Here is a 22,786-nt window from a genome sequence, read left to right as displayed (position 1 = left end):
TCTCAAAGGACTTCATGACAGGCCTGTAGTCATTCAGTCCTGTGATGGTGGTTTTCTTGGGAACTGGGATTATTGTGGAGCGTTTGAAGCATGAGGGGGCTTCACACAGCTCCAGGGATCTATTGAAGATCTGAGTGAAGATGGGGGCCAGCTGATCAGCACAGACCTTCAAACAGGAGGGTGACACACCTTCTGGGCTGGGTGCCTTCCTGATCTTTTGTCTGTGAAAAAGCTGACAAACATCCTCTTCCCAGATCTTGAGTGCTGGTGTGGGATCAGAGGCGAGAGGAGGCAGAATAACAGGGGGTGTAAATGGGTCTTTCATGTCTGGGGGGGGGGGAGAGGTGTGAATGTGTCAAATCTGCAGTAAAACACATTCAACTCGTCAGCCAGTTGATGATTCATTACTGAACCTTATTTCCTTGTTTGGTTTCCTGATCCCTGATTTCTTGTTTCTCATCTTTGATTGTGCCGAGTCTACGATAGCCTGTTTGTGTCTGGCTCGACCTATCGCATGTTTCGCCGTTTTACGATTTAGCCTGCCGTTCTGGATTGTTTACCGTCTTCACTTGTATTAATAAACACACCTTCTGCACTTACATCTGTCTCCCAGCCATCTCTGACAGAATACTTCACGCTCCCTGATAAAGAGAAGCACATTCACCTGTTCATACGGCATGTTCAGGAACAAACTAATGTTAATGGGGCTGACACGGCCACCGTCAAATGGTGCGGTTGGAGTCTTGTTCTTGGACTTGACTTTAAAATTTTTTTAATGACTTGGACTTGAACACCGGGGACTCGAGACTGGACTCGGACTCGAGTGACTTGACTCCAACGTTGTTACTAACAATGAAGAATTGTTTCAGAATTTACAATCCCCTCTGAAAATATTGGAATGGCAAGGGTAATTATTTTGTTTTTGCTATCAGTTTCGGCAGTTAAAAGTTACTTTATCATCCCAGTATATTTTATATACATTCATCTATTACAGGGTAATGAAATGTCTTTTAATCAATAAAAATAAATTGAATTAGAAGGCGTGTCCAAACTTTTGACTGGTACTGTATATATTTCTTTCCATTCTATCCACATTCACTGGATATGAGCAATCGCGCGCTCTGATTGGCTACTCTACTACTAGGCTATCAGCTCATATACTGTGAGTAGAGAAAAACAAAATGGCGGAGAGCATCAAGTCCGATATATCACTTGATCATCAAGTATTTAAAAGAAACAGAAATAGGTAAAGGAATACATACATTCATATGTCAAGTTATACGGTTTTGCCGTAATTCATACGGATTTTCAACAAAAATGAACCTATACGGGAATTTCTCACCAAAAATCAAATGTCAAACAATTGTTTATTCGAAAAATAAATTGTGAGCAATCCTGTCTCACCCCACATGTGCAAATGCTGGACTCTGATAAACATCGATTATGCAACTTCCTGCTCCGTTGACATGAGTGATAAGATTTTTTTTTTTTTTAATGACTCGGACTTGAACACTGTGGACTTGAGACTGGATTTGGACTCGAGGTTTAGTGACTCGACTACAACACTGCGTTATACCATGACTTACATTGCAAATCTGTCTTAATTCATGTCCAGTGTGTTCACATTTCTCTCTTCCTCCAGAACTCCAGAGCACTCATTGTAGACGTTTACACAACTTTGTTTTACATTCACACCGGATGAAGCGTCTAGGTTCTCTAGGCTCCTAGACTGCCTAGACGCCATGAAATACTGGATGGCAGGAAATTTATTCCAGTTAAATACAGACAAGACAGAGGTCTTAATTATTCCATCCATCCATCCATCCATCCATCCATTATCCGTAACTGCTTATCCTGTGCAGGGTTGTAGGCAACTTCCTTGAGTCTGTCCGCGCTATAGACCCTTTTCAGTCACGTGACCTTCGTAAACGCGACTGCCATTTTGGACATGTATTGGACTTCGGCTCGAATCAGTTTGAATGCGAGGAAGGCGACAAACGAAAAACAAAAGAAAAAGGAGCGAGATGCAGAAAACACCTTCACTATCCAGCGACGTAGGGCATTTACAGGGCGAGCAGAGGGAGAGGTATTTGCAAAAATTGAGGTTAGCAGGCTTAGAGAACGACGTTTACCTGCTTCCACCAGGATTGTTCACTGACGTACGGAAGTACACGAAGCCCTCGTCTTTACCTGACTTCGGCCCACATGATCTGTATACCTATGTCGTTAAAAACCCATCGCCATGCCATACACATACACGCCAACGTCCGAGGTTCCGGAGCGCGCTCCGGCTTGCTCCCCCTCAAATTAAGCAGCGCGCTCTGGCTTGCTCGCCCTCAAATTAAGCAGCGCGCTCCGGCTTGCTCCGGAGCAAGCCGGTGCGCGCTGTTTAATTTGATGGGGAGCAAGCCGGAGCGCGCTCCGGAACCTCGCCCGGAGCACTCCTGGAGCAAGCCGGAGCGCGCTCCGGAACCTTGGCCGGAGCACTCCTGGAGCAAGCCGGAGCGCGCTCCGGAACCTCGGCCGGAACACTCCGGGAGCAAGCCGGCGCGCGCTGCTTAATTTGAGGGCGAGCAAGCCGGCGTGCGCTGCTTAATTTGAGGGCGAGCAAGCCAGAGCGCACTGCTTAATTCTCGGACGTTGGCTCCGGCAGCTATTTACACTGGATCCGGTGTAAATAGCTGCCGGATCATAATTACAGTAAACTAGTAAATACAGTAAAGGAAAAACTTGAGACTGAAAGGTTTTAACAGTCATCCAAATGATTGAACGTAAACATTGCTACAGTAACATACCAGCTATGATGTTGTTGACATTAGCTAGCCAACAATAGCTACTACAGAAGAACAAAGAGGTTACAATGGGTTATTTTAGCCTATTTGGTTACACACTCGCCGCCACAGAATGTTAACAGCAATGTAATGCCTTTTCTGGCTAATTTTATTCGTCTTACCTCCAACAAAGTGGTCACTACACAAGCGTTGGTATGCCGAGGGCTGCCAATCTGTTAATGGCCGCTATCCGTCTTCTCCGTCGGGATCTGATAAAATGATAACCCTTGCCTTGTTTGTTGATGGTTACTACATCCAGGTGCACAACAATATAGTGGCATGATGGAAGTCTTGCTGAAAATAAACACTTTCTTTGCTGCCGTTCCTCAATGCTGGCTGTGGTAAACTACTGGTAGTACATGTCCAAAATGGCGGCCGCGTTTGTCGTGACGTCACGTGAAAAGGGTCCATACGGTAGGTATGTGTTTATGTATGTACTGTGTATATATGTATTGTATGTGTGCATAACATAAGTATCTGTATATATGATTTGATTTGGTCGATATTATACCATGTTGGTATGTCTTGGTATGTTGGTATGTTTTTTTTTTTTTTTTTGTTGATTTTGTTTTCTTTTGTATATATAGTTTATTATGGTGGAAAGTGATGTTTGATTAGCGGTGGTATAGAGGGTTCGGATTTGATAAGTTATTTACTTCTTCCTAATCCTTTCCGAACATTATTATGTTATTGCCTTGTGGCTACGCTATTCTGTTTGTTTATGACGATGTTCTGATTATTGCATTTTTTTACTTTTATTTTTTGTTGTTTGTTTGTTTGTTTGTTTGTTTGTTTGTTTGTTTTTTTATATCTTCTTTACTGTTCGGAATAAATCTCTAAATACAATACAATTATTAGATTGTAATAGAATTGATGAGCCAAAATAATTAGGGGTCTTTTATAATGGGCCCCGACTCATTACAAGTATGAATAGGTGGGCCTTAAAGTGCCATTCCACCATTGGATGTATTCTTTGGCATAAAATACAATATATTTTATGACAACATGACTAGACAGAGAAATCTTTTAGCTTCAAAATGATATATCAAACATAATTTTTTGACAACGACAAGTATATTAATTTTGCGACCAAAGTCACCTACCCTTTTAATTTCCGCGCGGTAGTGAAACGTGATGTCATCGGCAGGTTCCCCTTCTTGTGTACCACGTGTCGGTCTATTTTTAGACCAGGAAACCCCCAAAGTGAGAGAGTAATTTCTCCTCGTATATGGGGGCCAAAAAAATTGCGAAAAATTGAGTTAATCTTTCAGTTAGCTAGATTTATTGGTATTAGCTAGATTTATTGGTATTATTTTTATCGCGTTCTATCCGCCATTGCTGATAATATGTGCCACGTCACACGTCACGTGGTACACAAGAAGGGGAACCTGCCGATGACATCACGCGCGGAAATTAAAAGGGTAGGTGACTTTGGTCGCATAATTAATATACTTGTTGTTGTTAAAAAATTGTTTGATATATCATATTGAAGCTAAAAGATTTCTCTATCTAGTGATACGATTTATATAAATATATTGTATTTTATGCCAAAGAATACATCCAATGGTGGAATGGCACTTTAAAGGGCATATTCTGGGCCAATTTCGTTTTTTTTTTTTTTTTTTTAATATATGAAAGTCTGTCCCTTTACACACTCATCCAGAAGGGTAATTTTGCACAAGGCCATCTGAAAAAATAAAATAACAAAACGCGTCTGGAAAAATCCCAAGGGAGTCTGGAGCCAGATTCGTGACGTTACCTGCGGAAGCGCCAGCAGGCTGCGAGAGCTTTGCACGGTTTCAGTGCACAGCCTGTGTAGACCAAGCGCTCCCATTTCTCTCTCATTGTCCGGTCTTTTGGGAAACGATGAGTACTAATCCCATCAAGATTGGTGTTGCTACACCCTCATACGATACATCTGTTCACCATTTTAATAATTACGCGATAACGTTGAAGAAATTTGCAGAAAACCACCAGGTCGTTTTCTCATAAACAAACCAGCGCTGACGTAGGATTCAGAAGGAGGCGTCCCACACGCGACGTCACGAAAATCAGTGTTTGCCGGGAAATCCAAATGCCAAGTTTTTTCAGAGGCGGACCAATTCGCCTCAAATGGCTCGATTTCAACTGAATTTTTCTGGTATTGCGCAAGGTAAAAAAAAATAGCTGAGAATGCAGAATGTTACAGATATTTGACCAAAGTTTAATATAAAATAGGAGAATTACATTGATCTTGCTCCTGAATTTACCCGTGATATGCACTTTAAAGCAGAAAAGGTTGAGACCTCCTGTTCTAGCAGATACTGTCACATCACCCCTCTGCTCAGCTCCCTTCACTAACTCCCCATGTGCTACAGGATACAGTTTAAGATTCTTATCGGGCACTTCATGTTCAAGCCCCTGCTTATTTGGCAGACCAAATTCACCAATAAAACTTGTTGGATCCCTTGGATCCAACAAGTAAAACCTGTGATCATTCCCACGCACTCGTTTAAAAACCTGTGTTGACTGAGTTTTTGAGGAGGTTGTCGCCCCCAAACTGTGGCACGCCCTGCCCGCAGTCTCAGGTTTACTGTCTCTGAGGACTGTTTTAACAGGCAGCTGAAGACTCACTTGTTCAAACAAGCGTTTGGGTAAACTCCTGGCTAATCTCTCATTGTTCTTATGCACTTTTGTCATTTGTGTACTGTTTATCTTGCTGTGTTTATTGTATCCATGTGTTTATCTGTATTTGTATCTGCCCTTATGAAGCACTTTGTGACTTTTGTCTGTGGAAAGTGCTATATAAATAAATAAATTATACTGACTTGTATGAATGGGGCGGCACGGTGGTGTAGTGGTTAGCGCTGTCGCCTCACAGCAAGATGGTCCGGGTTCGAGCCCAGCGGCCGGCGAGGGCCTTTCTGTGCGGAGTTTGCATGTTCTCCCCGTGTCCGCGTGGGTTTCCTCCGGGTGCTCCGGTTTCCCCCACAGTCCAAAAACATGCAGGTTAGGTTAACTGGTGACTCTAAATTGACCGTAGGTGTGAATGTGAGTGTGAATGGTTGTCTGTGTCTATGTGTCAGCCCTGTGATGACCTGGCGACTTGTCCAGGGTGTACCCCGCCTTTCGCCCGTAGTCAGCTGGGATAGGCTCCAGCTTGCCTGCGACCCTGTAGGGCAGGATAAAGCGGCTACAGATGATGGATGGATGGATGAATGGATGGATGGACTTGTATGAATCATTATGATTGCGCTGATGAAAAGCTAATTCTTGCTTATCTGATAAAAGACACTGCTTTTTTTTCTCTTTTCTCAAGCAGACGTAAAATTTGTGTGGAAAGAAAAATATTGTGCAAGTTAATGTTTTTTGGTTAACACCTTTTACCCTGCGGTGAGTGTTAAGTAACACAGCAAATAAATCTGTCTCTGTCTCTCTCTCTCTCTCTCTCTCTCTCTCTCTCTGTGTTTGCTTTTCTACAGAAGACGGACATTACCCAGCAGGCCCTGGAGTCTCTCCAAGCCAGTCAAGTGCGCAGGGTTCTGATTGTGGGACGAAGAGGTCCTCTGCAAATCGCATGTACCATTAAAGTATAAGAGCTTTTTTTTTTTTTTTCTCTCTCTCTGCATGTCAATCTCAGTATTCGTTCCTCCTCTCCTTTTTTCTTCTAATTCTTTGTCTGCCTGTCTGACTCTCTCTCTCTCCCATTTTCAGTTTATTCCTACTCTCTTTCCCCTTCATGAGTGTTGAGTGTTTACTCTGTCTAGTTCTTATCTAGAGTGTTTATACTGTTGTTTATTTCAATTATTCTATTTTTATTTTTTATTTTTATTTATTGCATTGCCTGTTTGCACCGTGGGTCAGAGAGGACTGAAATGTCATCTGTGCTGTATGTCGAGCATGTATAGCATATTTGACAATAAACTTGACTTGACTTCATTTTTTTTATCTCCAGTTCACACAGAGGCCTGTTCATCATTTTGCCATTACAGTATTCAACTTATTTATTCGAGCCTATGTTATTTTCATTGACCTAATGCAGTATTCTTACCTCAGCAGAAAACTAAGGTCCCCCCCCCCCCCCCCCAATAATCCTGTAGCAAAATGATTGGCTACCCCTTTTTTTTTTTTTTTTTTAAAGTCATTCATTCAGGGCGGCACGGTGGTGTAGTGGTTAGCGCTGTCGCCTCACAGCAAGAAGGTCCGGGTTCGAGCCCCGTGGCCGGCGAGGGCCTTTCTGTGCGGAGTTTGCATGTTCTCCCCGTGTCCGCGTGGGTTTCCTCCGGGTGCTCCGGTTTCCCCCACAGTCCAAAGACATGCAGGTTAGGTTAACTGGTGACTCTAAATTGAGCGTAGGTGTGAATGTGAGTGTGAATGGTTGTCTGTGTCTATGTGTCAGCCCTGTGATGACCTGGCGACTTGTCCAGGGTGTACCCCGCCTTCCTTTCGCCCGTAGTCAGCTGGGATAGGCTCCAGCTTGCCTGCGACCCTGTAGAACAGGATAAAGCGGCTAGAGATAATGAGATGAGATGAGTCATTCATTCAAAACATTTAAAAGCCTTCAGAGACATGACCTAATAAAGATTTAACACAATCTCACATTTCATTTGGACTACCCTCATGCCTTAAAATTTTTTTTTTTGGGGGGGCGGTTGGTTTTGGTTTCTCTTTCCCTAATAAAGTAGTGTTCTTTAGTTTCTTTTTTACTGATTTCATTTAGAAGAAGAAGAAACCTTTATTTGTCACATGCACACTTCAAGCACAGTGAAATTCATCCTCTGCATTTAACCCATCTGAAGCAGTGAACACACGCACAGCCAGAGCAGTGGGCAGCCACACTAGAGCACCCGGGGAGCAGTCAAGTCAAGTTTATTTGTATAGCGCTTTTAACAATAAACATTGTCGCAAAGCAGCTTTACAGAATTTGAACGACTTAAAATATGAGCTAATTTTATCCCTAATCTATCCCCAATGAGCACACGTGTGGCGATGGTGGCAAGGAAAAACTCCCTCAGACGACATGAGGAAGAAACCTCGAGAGGAACCAGACTCAAAAGGGAACCCATCCTCATTTGGGCAACAACAGACAGCCTGACTATAATATTAACAGTTTTAACATGAAGTCAGTTTCGTTGATGTTATAACTCTTCATTGATGGAAACTTGAGTGCAAAACTGTTCATGACAACTGCAGTCCTAAAGTTAGCAAGTCAACTGTAGTCCTCAGCCATAAAAGCATTACTGTAAGAGTCCAGAGCGTCCTCCAGGTGTGACTTTCAACTGTCCACATGGGGCCGTCCTCCACAGGAGCGATGCGATGAGACTCCAACCAGACACAGGGCACCAGGATGGATCAAGCAGGTCCGAGGAGCAGAAGAGGTCAGCATCTCGATCTCAGGACCGACGTGTAACTCAGAGAGACAGATTTGGGGGGAGGGGGAGAGAAAACACAGGTTGTTAGGTATGCCCAATGTCGTCATCATCATCTTTCTCCCTCTTCTTGGAGTTTAACCCCATGAGGACGTGTCTGTAAGTTCTAGTAGACACTTAGTGTTCTCTGCTCATCATCCATTTCCTAATCTGTTGGCTTTCCAGCCCAAGTTTCCTCTCCAGCTTTCCCCACTTTGAATCGCCTTCTGTAAATAGTACTTGTTTCCTAAGGTCATCATTTCCCATTCGGCAAATGTGAGCCAGGTACTTTAAGTGATGTCGCAGACATACAGCCCTGATAGGTGTGGTTTTTGGTGATGCGCTGAAGGTCTTCATTGGACAGCTTGAAATGCCACCCCTGATCACTATCACCGTCAGTACCCTCTCCGTTGATGTCACCCCTCTTTCTTCTCAAGCCACCCTTAACTATTCTCCTAAGAAAACCATGCCAAGCCACCTCTATCTTTGCATTTTCTTTTTCAAGTATTTGCCACGTTTGTACACTATATAAGAGTCTCGATCTTACGCATGCAACGAGGAATTTCACTCTTGTGGTCATGTGTATGCTTTGGTCTGTTAGAACATGTTTGAACTCGTTCCATTTCTCAAAGGCCAATCCAATCCTCAAACCAAGGGTCTTCGTGTTGTCCCCAGAGTTTGTGATGGTATAACCGAGATACCGAAAGCTTCTCACGTTTTTTATTTCGGTGTTGCTTACTTGCACAAGGCTTTTACTATTTTTGATGGTTTCCTCAACATTAAAGGCCATTGTTTCTGTTTTAGAATATGACATCTTTAATCCAAAACGAGTGAACGTATGGTCATAGATTTGCAGAATATCTTGTAGTTCTTCAGTTGACTCTGCAAAGATTGCTTGGTCATCAGCATACAAGAGTTCTGTAATTCTGGTCTCTCCTCTGCTCTTAGCGTTTCGTCGGAGTTCCCTTGGTGAGGCTTCATTAGGGATGTTCTATTTTATCTTAAAGCCTGTCTCTGGGTATGCTCTATGCACTTCGTAACGGGCAACTCTAACCACAAAATCCATGTACACGTTGAATAGTGTTGGTGATTCCATGGCTCCCTGTCGACGTCCGACAAACGTTCCAAATATTTTAGTTGAACCTTTGATGAATGCATTGGTGTTGGTTTACAAAGCTCTTAGGATCGCTATTATCCGAGGGCGTTTCAACCTAATCTCAAGACATTTTAGCAGTGCATCACGGGGTATCCAAACATACGCGGCCTTCAAGTCTATAAAAGCAATGAACAGTGGGCTGTTGGCTTTACAAGACTTCTCTAGTATGTGGCGTAGTATGAATATCGCATCATTAATTGATCTGTTGCCACGGAAACCAAACTGGGATGATAGTAGTACCGTATTTTCCGGACTATACGTCGCTCCGGAGTTTAAGTCGCATCAGCCAAAAAATGCATTATGAAGACGAAAAAAACATATAGACGTCGCACCGGACTATAAGTCGCACTTTTTTGACGGGTTATTCTATCCATAGAATCTGTGATTGTATCTGATAAGCGGCGCGTGGTTACTGCGCGACTGCATTGTTTATTTAATAAACGAACAGCTGAGCAGTGATAACGCGCCCTTTGCCCTGTAAGTAGCCTAGTCTGATTATTTTAAATATCTACTACTATCTTTAATACTATCACTATCGTTATTACTAATAGCCTAGATTATTATTATTATAACTAATATTAGTAGCCTATTACTGATGCATTAATCAGTTTGCTTTTAGAATATTTTTACCGGTAGGGCTTATTATCGCCCCATGGCTCTTTCATCTGTGTTATTAAAGCTGTAGTCATCATCGAGGAGTGTCATTCTTCATTTTTGTCGAATTTTATTTCATCAAATCAGAGGTCAAGTAGGCTATAGGTATATCATCTCCAAAGACAGGTACGGTAGTAAAAACAACCGTCTAGTGAAAAAAAACCCAACAACAACCACTTTTAAATCCCCTACTTAAATCCTTAAAACGAGTAATTTAACTCATGTCTTGTGTGATCTGATCTCCAATGGTGAAATAAACCGGTTGTGATGAGTACAGTCTGTTATTTTAGAAGATAAATGTAATATATAATTTAATATATAGACTAATAAAAATTAATATTTTATAATATAATATCACGACATATTACTGTCTGTAACTGTTTGTCACTAAAGCGTTTTCTAAGATCATAATGTCTGATATTATTATTATTATTATTATTATTATTATTATTATTTTACACACACAATAAGCGCATGTGCGTAAAGTTATAGTAAACCATCCCCCGCCTTTTTTTTTTTTTTTTTGAGTCACCGGACCCACCCACCTCCTGCGTTCTGGGACCTCCCACTTCACAAATTAAGCACTGCCTAAAATCACGACATAACTTATTTAAATAACTATAGCCCTATCATTAATAATAAAACACAGGTCAATCAAGTTTATCAAGCTGATGATTTCACTCCAAATCAGCAAATCCATTGAATTCCTCATCCTCGGTGTCGCTTCTGAACAATTCTGCCTCCAGCGGCAGACGAAGCGCCGTTTCCTCTTCTTCTGCGTGGCTGTCGTCAGACTCAGCATCAGCTCCAGTTATTCCGCGGTGAAAAAAAAAAAAAAACATATATACGTCGCACCGGAGTATAAGTCGCATGGCCAGCCGAACCATGAAAAAAAGTGCGACTTATAGTCCGAAAAATACGGTATATATTCATAAGCATCGCGCATCCTGTCAACGATTATTGATGACACAATCATTGAGAGCGTTGTGATGATACTTAACCCTCTGTAATTCTCTGCGTACGATTCCTCATTCCTCATGAGCTAAATGAGGAAGTTGATTCAAAAAAGAAAATCCCAGAGATAATGATAAACTGGAACAACAGTCTGGAGGAATGTGTTGTTAAGTTGTGATTACACATTAATATCTCATTCTGTGATGTTAAGTTGTAGTTACACACAAAGGTCCATTATGATGTGTTCGTAAATTGTCATTACGCATGAAGAGCCAGAAGAATGAGCTCTTGGTACATAATTAGAACTCATTAAGGCATGGGAACAGGATTTTGGTGCATAGCTGCAATTAATTAATGTATCAGAACGGAACTTATCGCAGTTTATTAATGGCGGCTTATTAATCGCAGTTTATTAATGCATGGGTACGACATCTTGGTGCATAACTGCAACTAATAAATTCAACTTTTTGTTACAAATTGTTGTGGAAAACAAATTTTTTTAAAGAAACTTTACAATAAAATTAAAGCCCAAACTGAAAGTGAAGCAGTAACTGCTGTCCTGTCTCCATATAGCCTAGAGATGTCTAGCTAGCAGCTGTGATTTATTGCAAACTGAAAGTGCACGGCAAAATCCCCATTGTTGTTTTAACACCCAGAGTCTAACACTTTCAGAGTTCATTTATGTAAAACTAGACAACCTTTCGATTTCATGAAATCGGTGAAATGTAGTTCCCTCTGAAATGTGGTCATTGTGATATGGGTCTGTCTCAGAAACTGGGTACTGTGGGGGTCCCCCACTAAACATACTCTCAGTCAATAAACTATACGGTTTTGAATGGTGATGTTGGTTTGAATTTGAAATAAAACGATGAAAGAAATAATACAGATAAAACTAAATCTTTGATGTGAATACTCTATTCAGAATTTGGCAAAAATTCTGCAAATTCGTGGAAAAATGGCGGCTTGATCTGGGACATGATAAACGGTCGACTACATCGCGTTCCCTTAAAAAGGTTGTAGTCCACTGAAAAGTCTACAGTTATCACTAATTGTATTTTAAGTTGTAAATTTATACACCTAAGGATTGGTGCGCTCACAGAATAATCATAACCGTAATAAAACATCATGCAAAATATTTGATCACCGTTGTAACTCCGTTTTCCACAGACCCAAAACCAATACGATCGTGTGTTTTGATCTAAACGGAAAGCCTCAGGGTCGAGGTCACGACCTCACCAAAAGTAGGAACTTAAAATCACTACGCCATATAAAAATCTAGTTATAAATCTGCGATTTTTTTTTTTTTTTTTAAAACAAAAGCTGAAACTTAGGTATAGAATATGTTTCTTGATAGAATCTACGGCCAGTCATTTTGCCCCGCCCCCGCTCCGTCCGGTGCGGTAGTGATGTCCCGTTGCTCGCGCGCCGCAGCAGAGACCCACACGACCTTCAGCCGGTACAGTCGCTGCTCTTTTACCACCGCCGTTATTCTCATCTTTCCGGTGTGTTCTTGAATCATCAATTCAGTCATCATAACTTGCCATTTTTAACCCAAACAATCAAAAAGAGGAAATTTATTCAATATTTTCACTCATCTGTAAAGGAGGGGCTTTAATTCTTCATGATGTAGTTATTTTATATGGAAATCAATTTTACAAAAGCATTTGAATTGTAGTCAAAAAACATTTTCCACAGTGAAGGCCAGATAAAGCAAGATACTATCTTTATTCTTATTAAACATGACAAAAGAAACATTGAGTGTTGGGTAAATGCAAAAAAAAAAAAAATTAAAATTAGAAAATATATTTTTTGACCATAATGTCCCAAATGAGAGACCAGTTTCTGAGACGGACCCATATATGTTTATTTCTGTAATATCTCACAAAATATCAGGCCATTCTGTTCTGTGGCTGGGAAGTTATTTAATTTGAGGGGATTAAAGCAGATAACGTGCATGAAATCACTCGCTTCGCGCAGTCAAGCAGACAGAGGAAGTCCGTGTGTGTGTGTGTGCGCATGCGTGCGCAGGTTTACCTACAAGTGACCGTCCACTGACAGTTCCATCATTCTGTCGCTAAACGAACAGCTGATCACACCGAGGTGCTCGCTGACCGCCGATATTTATTAGTTTGGTCCTGCGTTTCCTTTCCTTCGTATATAACATAACGTCTTTTCTTCTCGCTTTCCATTACTGGGCAATTCCATGTAAATGTCAACCTCACCATGCAAGAATAAAGCAACATGTAATACATCAAAACCACTCCCAGAGATATCACCTAGGCCTGTATTTTACAGATGTGAATAAGTTGAACCAATTTGTCACAAGAATTGTTCCCTTCGCCTTAATATGTCAGTCTTTCTTTCTTATAATGTAAACCCCAAGCTAAAATCAACTTTGATCATGTACAATTCTATATTATTGCCACAAGCCACAGAAATGTATGCTAAAATCCACAAGACAGCAAAACAATAGCCATCCTAAATATTATTTAAGAACTTTGATAGTTTTAGCTGATATTTAGAGAGTTTTTCAAAGGGTTATGGTGGTTAAATTGCTGATTTTCTAAACGTATGCCATGTCCATTTCAGACGCGTCACATCCATAACGGAATTTCGTCACATCCATAACGCTGACTTTTCCTTCCGAAACTCTGCATGAAATACAAAATATTTTAAACAAAGATTTTTTAATATTCACCTTGGACCCCTCTATCAAATGGATATCTCCATTTCGACATTAGGTTTACGATTTCACAGAGTTTGATAAAAATGTACAGTCACCCAAGAAAAGTGATACTTTTTCTGTCACATCCATAACGCATCTTTTATTGGCATTTTCTGGCATGCCCTAGATGTACTATGGGAATTGTTCTTGTTCTATCACTTCTCCAGTATGGTACAGCCTTAAAATATGCAACACCTGTTTAAATACTGGGAGACAATAAAACATGCACTGGGTCATTTGTTGCCATTTTGAGTTCAAGTGTCACGTCCATAACGCTGGAATTGCTCTACTGTAGTCGTCTCATTTCATTCGCACACTCATCCTCCATTTTTTTTTCTCTCCTGTTTCAAATTTGTATCCCACAATGCCTTGCGCAAACGGGGAAAGCCCATCATGTCATGCATGATGTAGTATCTTGAATTGGGTCATGGTGAAGCAGGAAAAAATAGCAGAGAATTTAGGGCCAAGTGGCCTTAAAGGATATGGGACATGGATTTTTTTCTGGGCATAATTATGTATAAAGGACATAAGAAATGCCATCTAAATCACTGCAGGGCGTCAAAAATGTGAAAATCATCACATTATTCAAGTTTTTTTATACATCAGCGTAAAACAAGGATTCGTTAATGAGCTAGGTGGTCACGTGACGCAACAAAAACTTTCCAAGGAGCCAGCGCTTGGGAATCTAATGTAAACAGGTTACCGAAATGGACACCATCGACAGTGATATTCCCGATGTTTCACAGAGATGTGAAGTTAGACCCTACCAATTCGAACCGATAGCTGGAAATTCACATGAACATGGATCTTGTCTTTACTCTGACGGGTCAGATGATTCTGAGAGTGAGAGTTCATTCAATCCCCATGAAACTGAAAGCGGTTGGCTCGATAACACTTCCTGGTAAGTTAAAAACAATTCTGCTCAAAGGCTAATGATCTGTTGAAAGAAGTATTATTTTTGTATCATACATTGAAAGTTCATCATAGATCTAGCTAAAGTCCGTTGCAAGCTAGTTTTTTTTTTTGCTGATATCTTTCGAGATTGATTGAGATACAATGCTTCCAGAGTCTGAGATGAAAACATTCAAAATGGTGAAACGCCATCACACTGCCAACAACACTACGCCGTTTGGCGAAAGAGATGAAAATTAAGAAAAGTTAAACAAACTTACCAACATAATTGATACACCCAAAATTATAATACTAATCCTTACCTCGGCTTTCAGACGCTTAGCGAATGCACCTCGTGGTGGCCGTAACACTTCTGGTTTCACTCCGCCGTCTTGTTCCTGAATTGGGACGTTGGGAACTGCTCCATCTTTAAGTAGCCTCTTAAATTTGGCTTGGCAATTAATATCGCTCAGTACCTGAGTATTAAAGTTGAAAGAATCCTCTGTGAAATGGTCCGAACACAGTTTGTGGGAAACAGTAGGTGCAAAGTTTTTTCTACGGCAGTAGTGAGCCCACACTTTCCTCAGCTTCGGGTCCTTGGGGAATGCAAAAAAACTTACTCCAGGGCATTTCCCATTGGAATTATTGCAACCATAAGCAGCACAATACACCATGATGTCCAATGTACTTTAAAGACTATAAAAACAATTTTCTTGTCATCCACTTCTCCATTCATCTACCCACTTGTGCTGTGCCCGAAAGTTTTTGTGACGTATGATCACGTGACAGCGGCTCTTCCGGTTGTAGAAAATGCATATCGGAAGTCGAGCAGAAATGCCATATAATCATCACGAATATAACGATTTTGCTGAATTTAATAGATGATTTTGTATTTGTTGATGCAATTAATTCATATTTTTAATGGAAAGAAACTGATATAGCGTGGATTTATGTTTCATGTCCCATATCCTTTAAATTAATTAATTGTTCTATTAAAAAAAAAAAGAAGAAAACTGGAAGTCTGTGATTCGAATTCAGTAGCTTTCAGTCCATTAAACACAAATAATTGAGTGTTGGGAAAATTATTTTTATGACCTACAGTTGAAAAATCTGAAAGTCAGTCTAGCTTTACTGTAAAAGCCTTCAGAGACACGACTCAAAAAGATTTAACGCAGTCTCACATTTCCTTCGGACCACCCTCATGAGATAAATTGTTTTTTTTTGTTTTTGGTTCCTCTTTTCCTAAAAAAGCAGTGTTCTTTAGTTTCTTTTTGATTTTCATTTTAACGTTGTGTCATGTTTTAATGAAGGCTTTTGTTAGTTTGATGAAAACAGTCTAGACAATTGTACCATAATAGAACGCTCTGAATGGTTCGAGGCACTCTGCGCTAGACACACAGGCTCTGCGAGCGACTGTAGGAGATGGGTGGGGAGCACAGTGAAAGTTTTCACATCTCGCCTTGCATCTGGCATTATGTTGAATAAGTGAAAGCGATAAGAACTTGCTCACCCGGACTTGATCAGGTTTAAATAAGTGTAGACTAAGTTGTCCCTGCTGTCTTGTTTCTCTTTAGGAGGTAAGAGAAATGATTAACCTGCCTGAGACTGAAGCCGACATGCTCCCAGGTGACTTTGAGGGCATCACTGAGGCTCTGAAAGGTACAGGCACTAAACATTACATTACGTTAGATTACATTACAGGCATTTAGCCTGTAAAAAAAAAAAAAAAAGTTGGAACAGAGGCAAAATAAAACTGAAAAGTTTATCGGATAATCAAGTAACACCATTTTGGAAGATTCCACAGTTAACAGGTTACTTGCTATCATGATTGGGTATAAAAGGATCATGCACCAAAAGCTCAGTCTTTGCAAGCAAGGATGGGGCGTGGCTCACCACTTTGTGCCAAAATTCATGAGAGAATTATTAATCAATCAAAAACAAACATTTCTTAATGCAAGATTTTCGGTCTTTCAAAATCTACAGTACATAATGTTGTGAAAAGATTCAGGGAATTTGGCGACATCTCGGTGAGTAAAGGGCGAGGTCTGAAACCACTGCTGAATGTGTGTAACCTTTGAGCCCTCAGCCTGAAAAACCATCATGCTAATGTGACAAATATAGCCACATGGGCTCGAGAGTACAGTTGTGGCCAAAAGTTTTGAGACTGACACGAATTTTGGTTTTCACAAAGTTTGCTGCTTCAGTGTTTTTAGATCATTTTGTCAGATGTTTCTGTGGTATACTGAAGTACAATTATAAGCATTTCATAAGTTTAAAAGGCTTTTATTGACAAATACATCAAGTTTATGCAAAGAGTCAATATTTACAGTGTTGACCCTTCTTTTTCAAGACTCCTGCAATTCGCCCTGGCATGCTGGATATCAGCTTCTGGGCCAAATCCTGACTGATGGCAACCCATTCATACGTAATCAGTGCTTGGATTTTATCACAATTTTTGGGTTTTTGTTTGTCCACCCGCTTTTTGAGGATTGACCACAGGTTCTCGATAGGATTAAGATCTAGGGAGGTTCCTGGCCATGGACCCAAAATTTCAATGTTTTGTTCCCCGAGCCACTTAGGGATCACTGTTGCCTTGTGACATGGTGTTCCATCATGCTGGAAAAAGCATTGTTCATCACCAAATTGCTCCTGGATCATTGGGAGAAGTTGCTCTTGGAGGATGTTTTGATACCAGTCTTTATTCATGGCAGTGTTTTTAGGCCAAATTGTAAGTGAGCCCACTCCCTTGGATGAGAAGCGACCCCACACATGAATAGTCTCATGATGCTTTACTGTTGGCATGACACAGGACTCATGGTAGCACTGACCTTTTCTTCTCCGGATAATCATTTTTCCAGATGCCCCAAACAGTCTGAAGGGGGCTTCATCAGAGAAGAAAACTTTTTGCAGACTGCAGACTGGGGTAAAGTTATTTTGACTTTGACAAGGGCCAGATGGTTATGGCTAGATGACTGGGTCTGAGCATCTCCAAAATGGGACATCTTGTGGGGTTTTCCCGGTATGCAGTGGTTAGTACCTACCAAAAGTGGTCCAAGGAAGGATAACCGTGAACAAGTGACAGGGTCATGGGTGTCGAAGGCTCACTCCCTGTGTCCGAAATCACTCACTCATTCACTACTCCCTACATAGGGACTTACTATATAGAGGACTATATAGTGAGCTCATCGGTAAAATGAGGGGAAAAAAAAAAAAACACTTTTGGACACTACTCTGTCGTGCCGTTATTTACGTCATTACTGTCGCACAATTAAAACGTGCCAGATCAGTCGGCTGGTGGGTTTTCAAAATAATAAATACATGTATGTATTTTTGTGATAAATCCATATTATACTGAGCGCATTTCCCACATTAATCAATACAAAGTTCTTTGTGTCTGCTGCGTCTTTCAGTTCTTTTAAATCAAGGCTGAATACTTTTCTTTCTTCTTTGCCGCTGCCTTTTATTACAGGGCTGTGAAAAATTAGCGGAATTCCGCGGATTTGATCACAAAAATACCATTTTTGTAAATAGTGTATTTTTGCAAAAAAAAAAAAAATGTAGCGGTGGGGGAACTCTGCTAATGGCTGGGGACTGTAATCGCCATCGTACAAGTTTTTATATATATATATATATATATATATATATATATATACACGACATCGTAGACCGTTTTACGACACGGCGGCATTTCTTTCTTACCATTTTCGGGTTACTCTTTTCAAACACGTGTTGACAATATAGCTTGTGATTAAGTGATGATAAAAGATTTTTTCGGTATGTCCGTGTCACGGAGAGATATTGTGCAGAGGGAGGATGGCGATAACGACAATGTGAAAAAATTCGACAAGGGAAACGGTATCAAGAATCCGTGGAACTGGCAGTGGCTGGAATTTAAAGTCAGAAATTAACATCTTTATGAACACATCTGAAAGATCAAGGAACCAGGCAAGGCGTACTGCACGTTATACCATCAGGATGTAAATTACGGATCGGGAGGAAGAACACGCTCGGTCGATCATGTCCAGGGAAAGAAATACGCAGGACTGGTGAAATTAAAGCTGTCAAATTACAGATTACCAGGTATTTTATATATTGTTTTCATATTTGTCTGTCGATCATACATGATACTTTTCTTACTAAATGTTTATTAGTGTTATAACTTGTTTTTAATTTGCCTGGGAGGTCCATATCGTGAAATACCGTGACCGAGGTCTTGAAAGTACTGACTGAGGCCCTCTGGGCCGAGGTCAGTATTTAAGGCCGAAGTCACGGTATTTCACCATACGGACCGACCTTAAGCTGGTAAATAATACATTTATTTTTTTCTTTATCAAATTCTAACAGAAAACGAGAGCGCCCGAAAGGGAAAACTGAGCCGAGCCGCCATTTTGAATCCTCATTCACGGCTGTAATGCAAATGGCTTCCTCCTCGGTATACAAGTGCACTTCCATGGCAGGAAAAAAAACTACATTTTGCCGCCTATGTAGTCCCCTATTTATACAAATAGGAGTCATTCAGGATTCAGCCATGTTTTTACTCAGTGTTTTTGCTCGACCAAAGTTATGCAATATAAAGGTCATAATACTGTATAAATAAAGCCATTTGGTGAAACTTTGAAGAAGAGATTGTACTGGTTTAAAGATTTTACCTAATGTAATATTATGTATTAGGATAACATGGTCCAAAATGGGCCTCATTAACTAATGAGATCAAACCGTTAACAAGTTAGAGGTTTTTAGCTTTCTCCTGAAATGTTTTCTTTTATTTCTTCTTCCTCAGGGTAGTAAAACTCGCTTTCGCTGTGAACACTGTCGTTATCGCTATCCATGCTGTAAAATTAATGCTATTTTGAATCCTCATTCACGGCTGGAATGCAAATGGCTTCCTCCTTGGTATACAAGTGCACTTCCATGGCAGGAAAAAAACTACATTTTGCCACCTATGTAGTCCCCTATTTATACAAATAGGAGTCATTCAGGATTCAGCCATGTTTTTGCTCGGCATTAGCAAGTTAGAGGTTTTTAGCTTTCTCCTGAAATGTTTTCTTTTATTTCTTCTTCCTCAGGGTAGTAAAACTCGCTTTCGCTGTGAACACTGTCGTTATCGCTGTCCATGATGTAAAATTAATGCTATTCTCCTGAGAAATGCTGGCAAAAATTTATAAGATTTTTGATAATCTTATAAATAAACCTTGTAAAAAAAAAAAGAGATAAATGTTGACAAAAAATGCTATTATGTTGTTTGTTGTCGTGAACGAGCGAGTCGCCAGAGGTCCATAACCGGGGTCCATAACTGGGGTCCATACCACAGGATACGGACCCGCTGGCCAGCCAATCAGAGTGCAGGATTTGGACCGCGAAAAAAAATAATGTGACTTAAGGGATTTTTCTCCCAAATATATCAGTACCAGTAAAAGCTCCCGACCCCCTGCATTTTTTTCCCTCGGATTTAACGTTTTCCATTTCACAGCCCTGTTATTAAATCAAATTTGAGGCTTTTGATTAATTCCTCGTTCTGCACTCTAACTTTTATTCTTGTATTTTATCTGTCTTATTCTATTTTAGCTTATTTTCTATTCTCTTACTATTTTTAATTGTACTTGAATGTCTGTTTATAATGCATTTCTTCCTCTGTCCATTCACCCCAACTCTTTTTTTCTTTCAGCACGACTGCAATGCATGATGGTATATATTGCTTGGTTATTACCCATCGGTTGGACACTACTTTTCACTGATGCGTTGTGGGATACTATGAGTCCACTATATAGGGTGTAATAATTCTCACTATAAATTCGGACAGCACTACAAAATGGCAAACTCGCTATATAGTCCACTATCCAGTGAGTACGGAGTGATTTCGGACACAGGGCTAGATTTGCATGGGGCACGAAGGCTAGCCCATATGGTCCAATCCCATAGATAGATAGATAGATAGATAGATAGATAGATAGATAGATGGAATTTAAACAAGGAAATTAAATTGTTCAGTGTCTTGAATATTTAATATTAAAGATTCTGCACTAGGCGGCACGGTGGTGTAGTGGTTAGCGCTGTCGCCTCACAGCAAGAAGGTCCGGGTTCGAGCCCCGTGGCTGGCGAGGGCCTTTCTGCGCGGAGTTTGCATGTTCTCCCCGTGTCCGCGTGGGTTTCCTCCGGGTGCTCCGGTTTCCCCCACAGTCCAAAGACATGCAGGTTAGGTTAACTGGTGACTCTAAATTGACCGTAGGTGTGAATGGTTGTCTGTGTCTATGTGTCAGCCCTGTGATGACCTGGCGACTTGTCCAGGGTGTACCCCGCCTTTCGCCCGTCGTCAGCTGGGATAGGCTCCAGCTTGCCTGCAACCCTGTAGAACAGGATAAAATGGCTACAGATAATGAGATGAGATTCTGCACTATTTCTAGGGCCCTATTTAGATGTGTGCTATTGACAATGTTAACTGCTTTGTACAAAAGGTCCGATTTTCCTCATGCCTAATCTCTTCGATTGAAGCATGTGTTCAAATGACACTAAAATTTGATTTGATCTCAAATGAATCATAAGGTTCGGCAAAGACTTGTGGCGTCCATGCCGGCTGGAGCGCACACTGTTGGTTATTAAAGCAAAAAGGTGACCAGAAGAAACTGAAATTCATTGTAAATAATTTTAAGAGTCGACTTTTCACTCTGGTTGTTATCAGTAGTATTATTTGTAATGAAGTTTGTTGTGTTTACATGGTGTGTAGATCTCCCCAGGCCGAGGAAGAGGCTGACGGAGCTAATACTGAAGACGGTGAAAGGGGACGAAGGAAGACGGAAAGCAAATAAACAGTGGGGTTTTCGTTTCCTGCGCAGTCCTGTGGAAGTGCTTCCGGATGCTGATGGGACGAAAGTAGCAGGGATTCGCTTGGCAGTGAACAAACTTGAGGTGAGGATTTATGCATCAGGGCCTGTTCTTGCTTCATTACAGAAGCTTACACAGCTGTACTCCAGCTGGGATTGGCTTCGGAGTGTTATACGTGGCTTTTTGAACATCACAGTTTAATGAGCTATGATGTTGTGTGGTGATATTGCGAGGTAAGAGTTTGAGTTGCTTCTCCTGTATCTGTGCTCAGGGTTTAGGGGAGGACGCTCGGGCTCTTCCCACAGGACAGACCCAGGATCTCGAGTGCGGTCTACTCATCAGTAGTATTGGTTATAAGAGCCTACCTATTGACCCCTCCGTGCCCTTTGACCCTCGCACTTCTACAGTGCCAAACGACAATGGCAGAGTGATGCATACAGCAGGTGAGAGGAAGAAAGGTCAACTGTCGTAGCCTCTTGCCAGGAATGTGTCTGTGTGCCTGATGTCCTGCCACATGTTGCATGACTTTCTGATCCATTTTCTCATATTACATTAATGTCATTTAGCAGATGCTCTTATCCAGAGCCATGGACAACATACCCAGAGCAGCCTGAGGAGCAGTTAGGGTTACATGCTTTGCTCATAGCACTTCAGTCATTCCTGCTGGTCCAGGGAATCAAACTGACAACCTTGTGGTCATAAAGCTGCTTCTCTAACTTTTAGGCCATGGCTTTCCCCCTATGATATGCTAAATGACATGTACAGTGGCATGCAGAAGTTTGGGCACTCTTGCTGAAAACGTCTGTTACTGTGAATAGTTAAGTGAGCAGAAGATGAACTGATCACCAAAAGGCATAAAAGTAAAGACGAGACATTTCTTTTCAGCATTTTATGCAGGATTTGTGTATTATTTTTTGTTTTGTACAATCGGAGAGTGAAAAAAAGAAAAGGAACACTATGCAAAAGTTTGGGCACCCAAATACATTTGAGTTCTCAGGTAACTTTTACCAAGGTTCCAGACTTTTATTGAGCTGTGGCTTGTTCAAATTCTTCATTAGGAAAGGTCAGATGATGCAGATTTCAAAGCTGTATAAATTCTCTGACTCCTCAAACTTGTCCCTAAAATCAACAGCCATGGGCTCCTCTAAGCAACTCCCTCGCATTCTGAATAATAAAATAATTGATGCTCACAAAGCAGGAGAAGGCTACAAGAACGTAGCAAAGTGTTTTCAGGTAGCTGTTTCCTCAGATCATAATGTTATTAAGAAATGGCAGTTAACAGAAACAGTGGAGATCAAGGTGAGGTCTGGAAGATGAAGAAAACTTTCTGAAAGAACTGCTCGTTGGATTGCTAGAAAGGCAAATAAAA

At 40.9% G+C, this 22,786-nt stretch overlaps 1 protein-coding gene across 2 annotated transcripts in view; it reads left to right on the top strand.

The window, feature by feature from the left end:
- The window catches only part of fdxr (ferredoxin reductase), a 96,270-nt gene that overhangs the window by 57,551 nt on the left and 15,933 nt on the right, over positions 1–22,786 (top strand). For both annotated transcript variants that reach the window (XM_060940289.1, XM_060940290.1), the window contains exons 7-10: positions 6,293–6,400; positions 16,173–16,257; positions 21,320–21,501; positions 21,689–21,860. In XM_060940289.1, the coding sequence (XP_060796272.1) occupies positions 6,293–6,400; positions 16,173–16,257; positions 21,320–21,501; positions 21,689–21,860 (547 nt within the window). The remainder of the gene's footprint in view (positions 1–6,292; positions 6,401–16,172; positions 16,258–21,319; positions 21,502–21,688; positions 21,861–22,786) is intronic.

The sequence above is a fragment of the Neoarius graeffei genome, chromosome 14 (assembly GCF_027579695.1).
Source record: "Neoarius graeffei isolate fNeoGra1 chromosome 14, fNeoGra1.pri, whole genome shotgun sequence".
NCBI lineage: Eukaryota > Metazoa > Chordata > Actinopteri > Siluriformes > Ariidae > Neoarius > Neoarius graeffei.
Note: the sequence above shows the minus strand (reverse complement) of the source record. Positions and strands in the feature narration are given on the sequence as shown.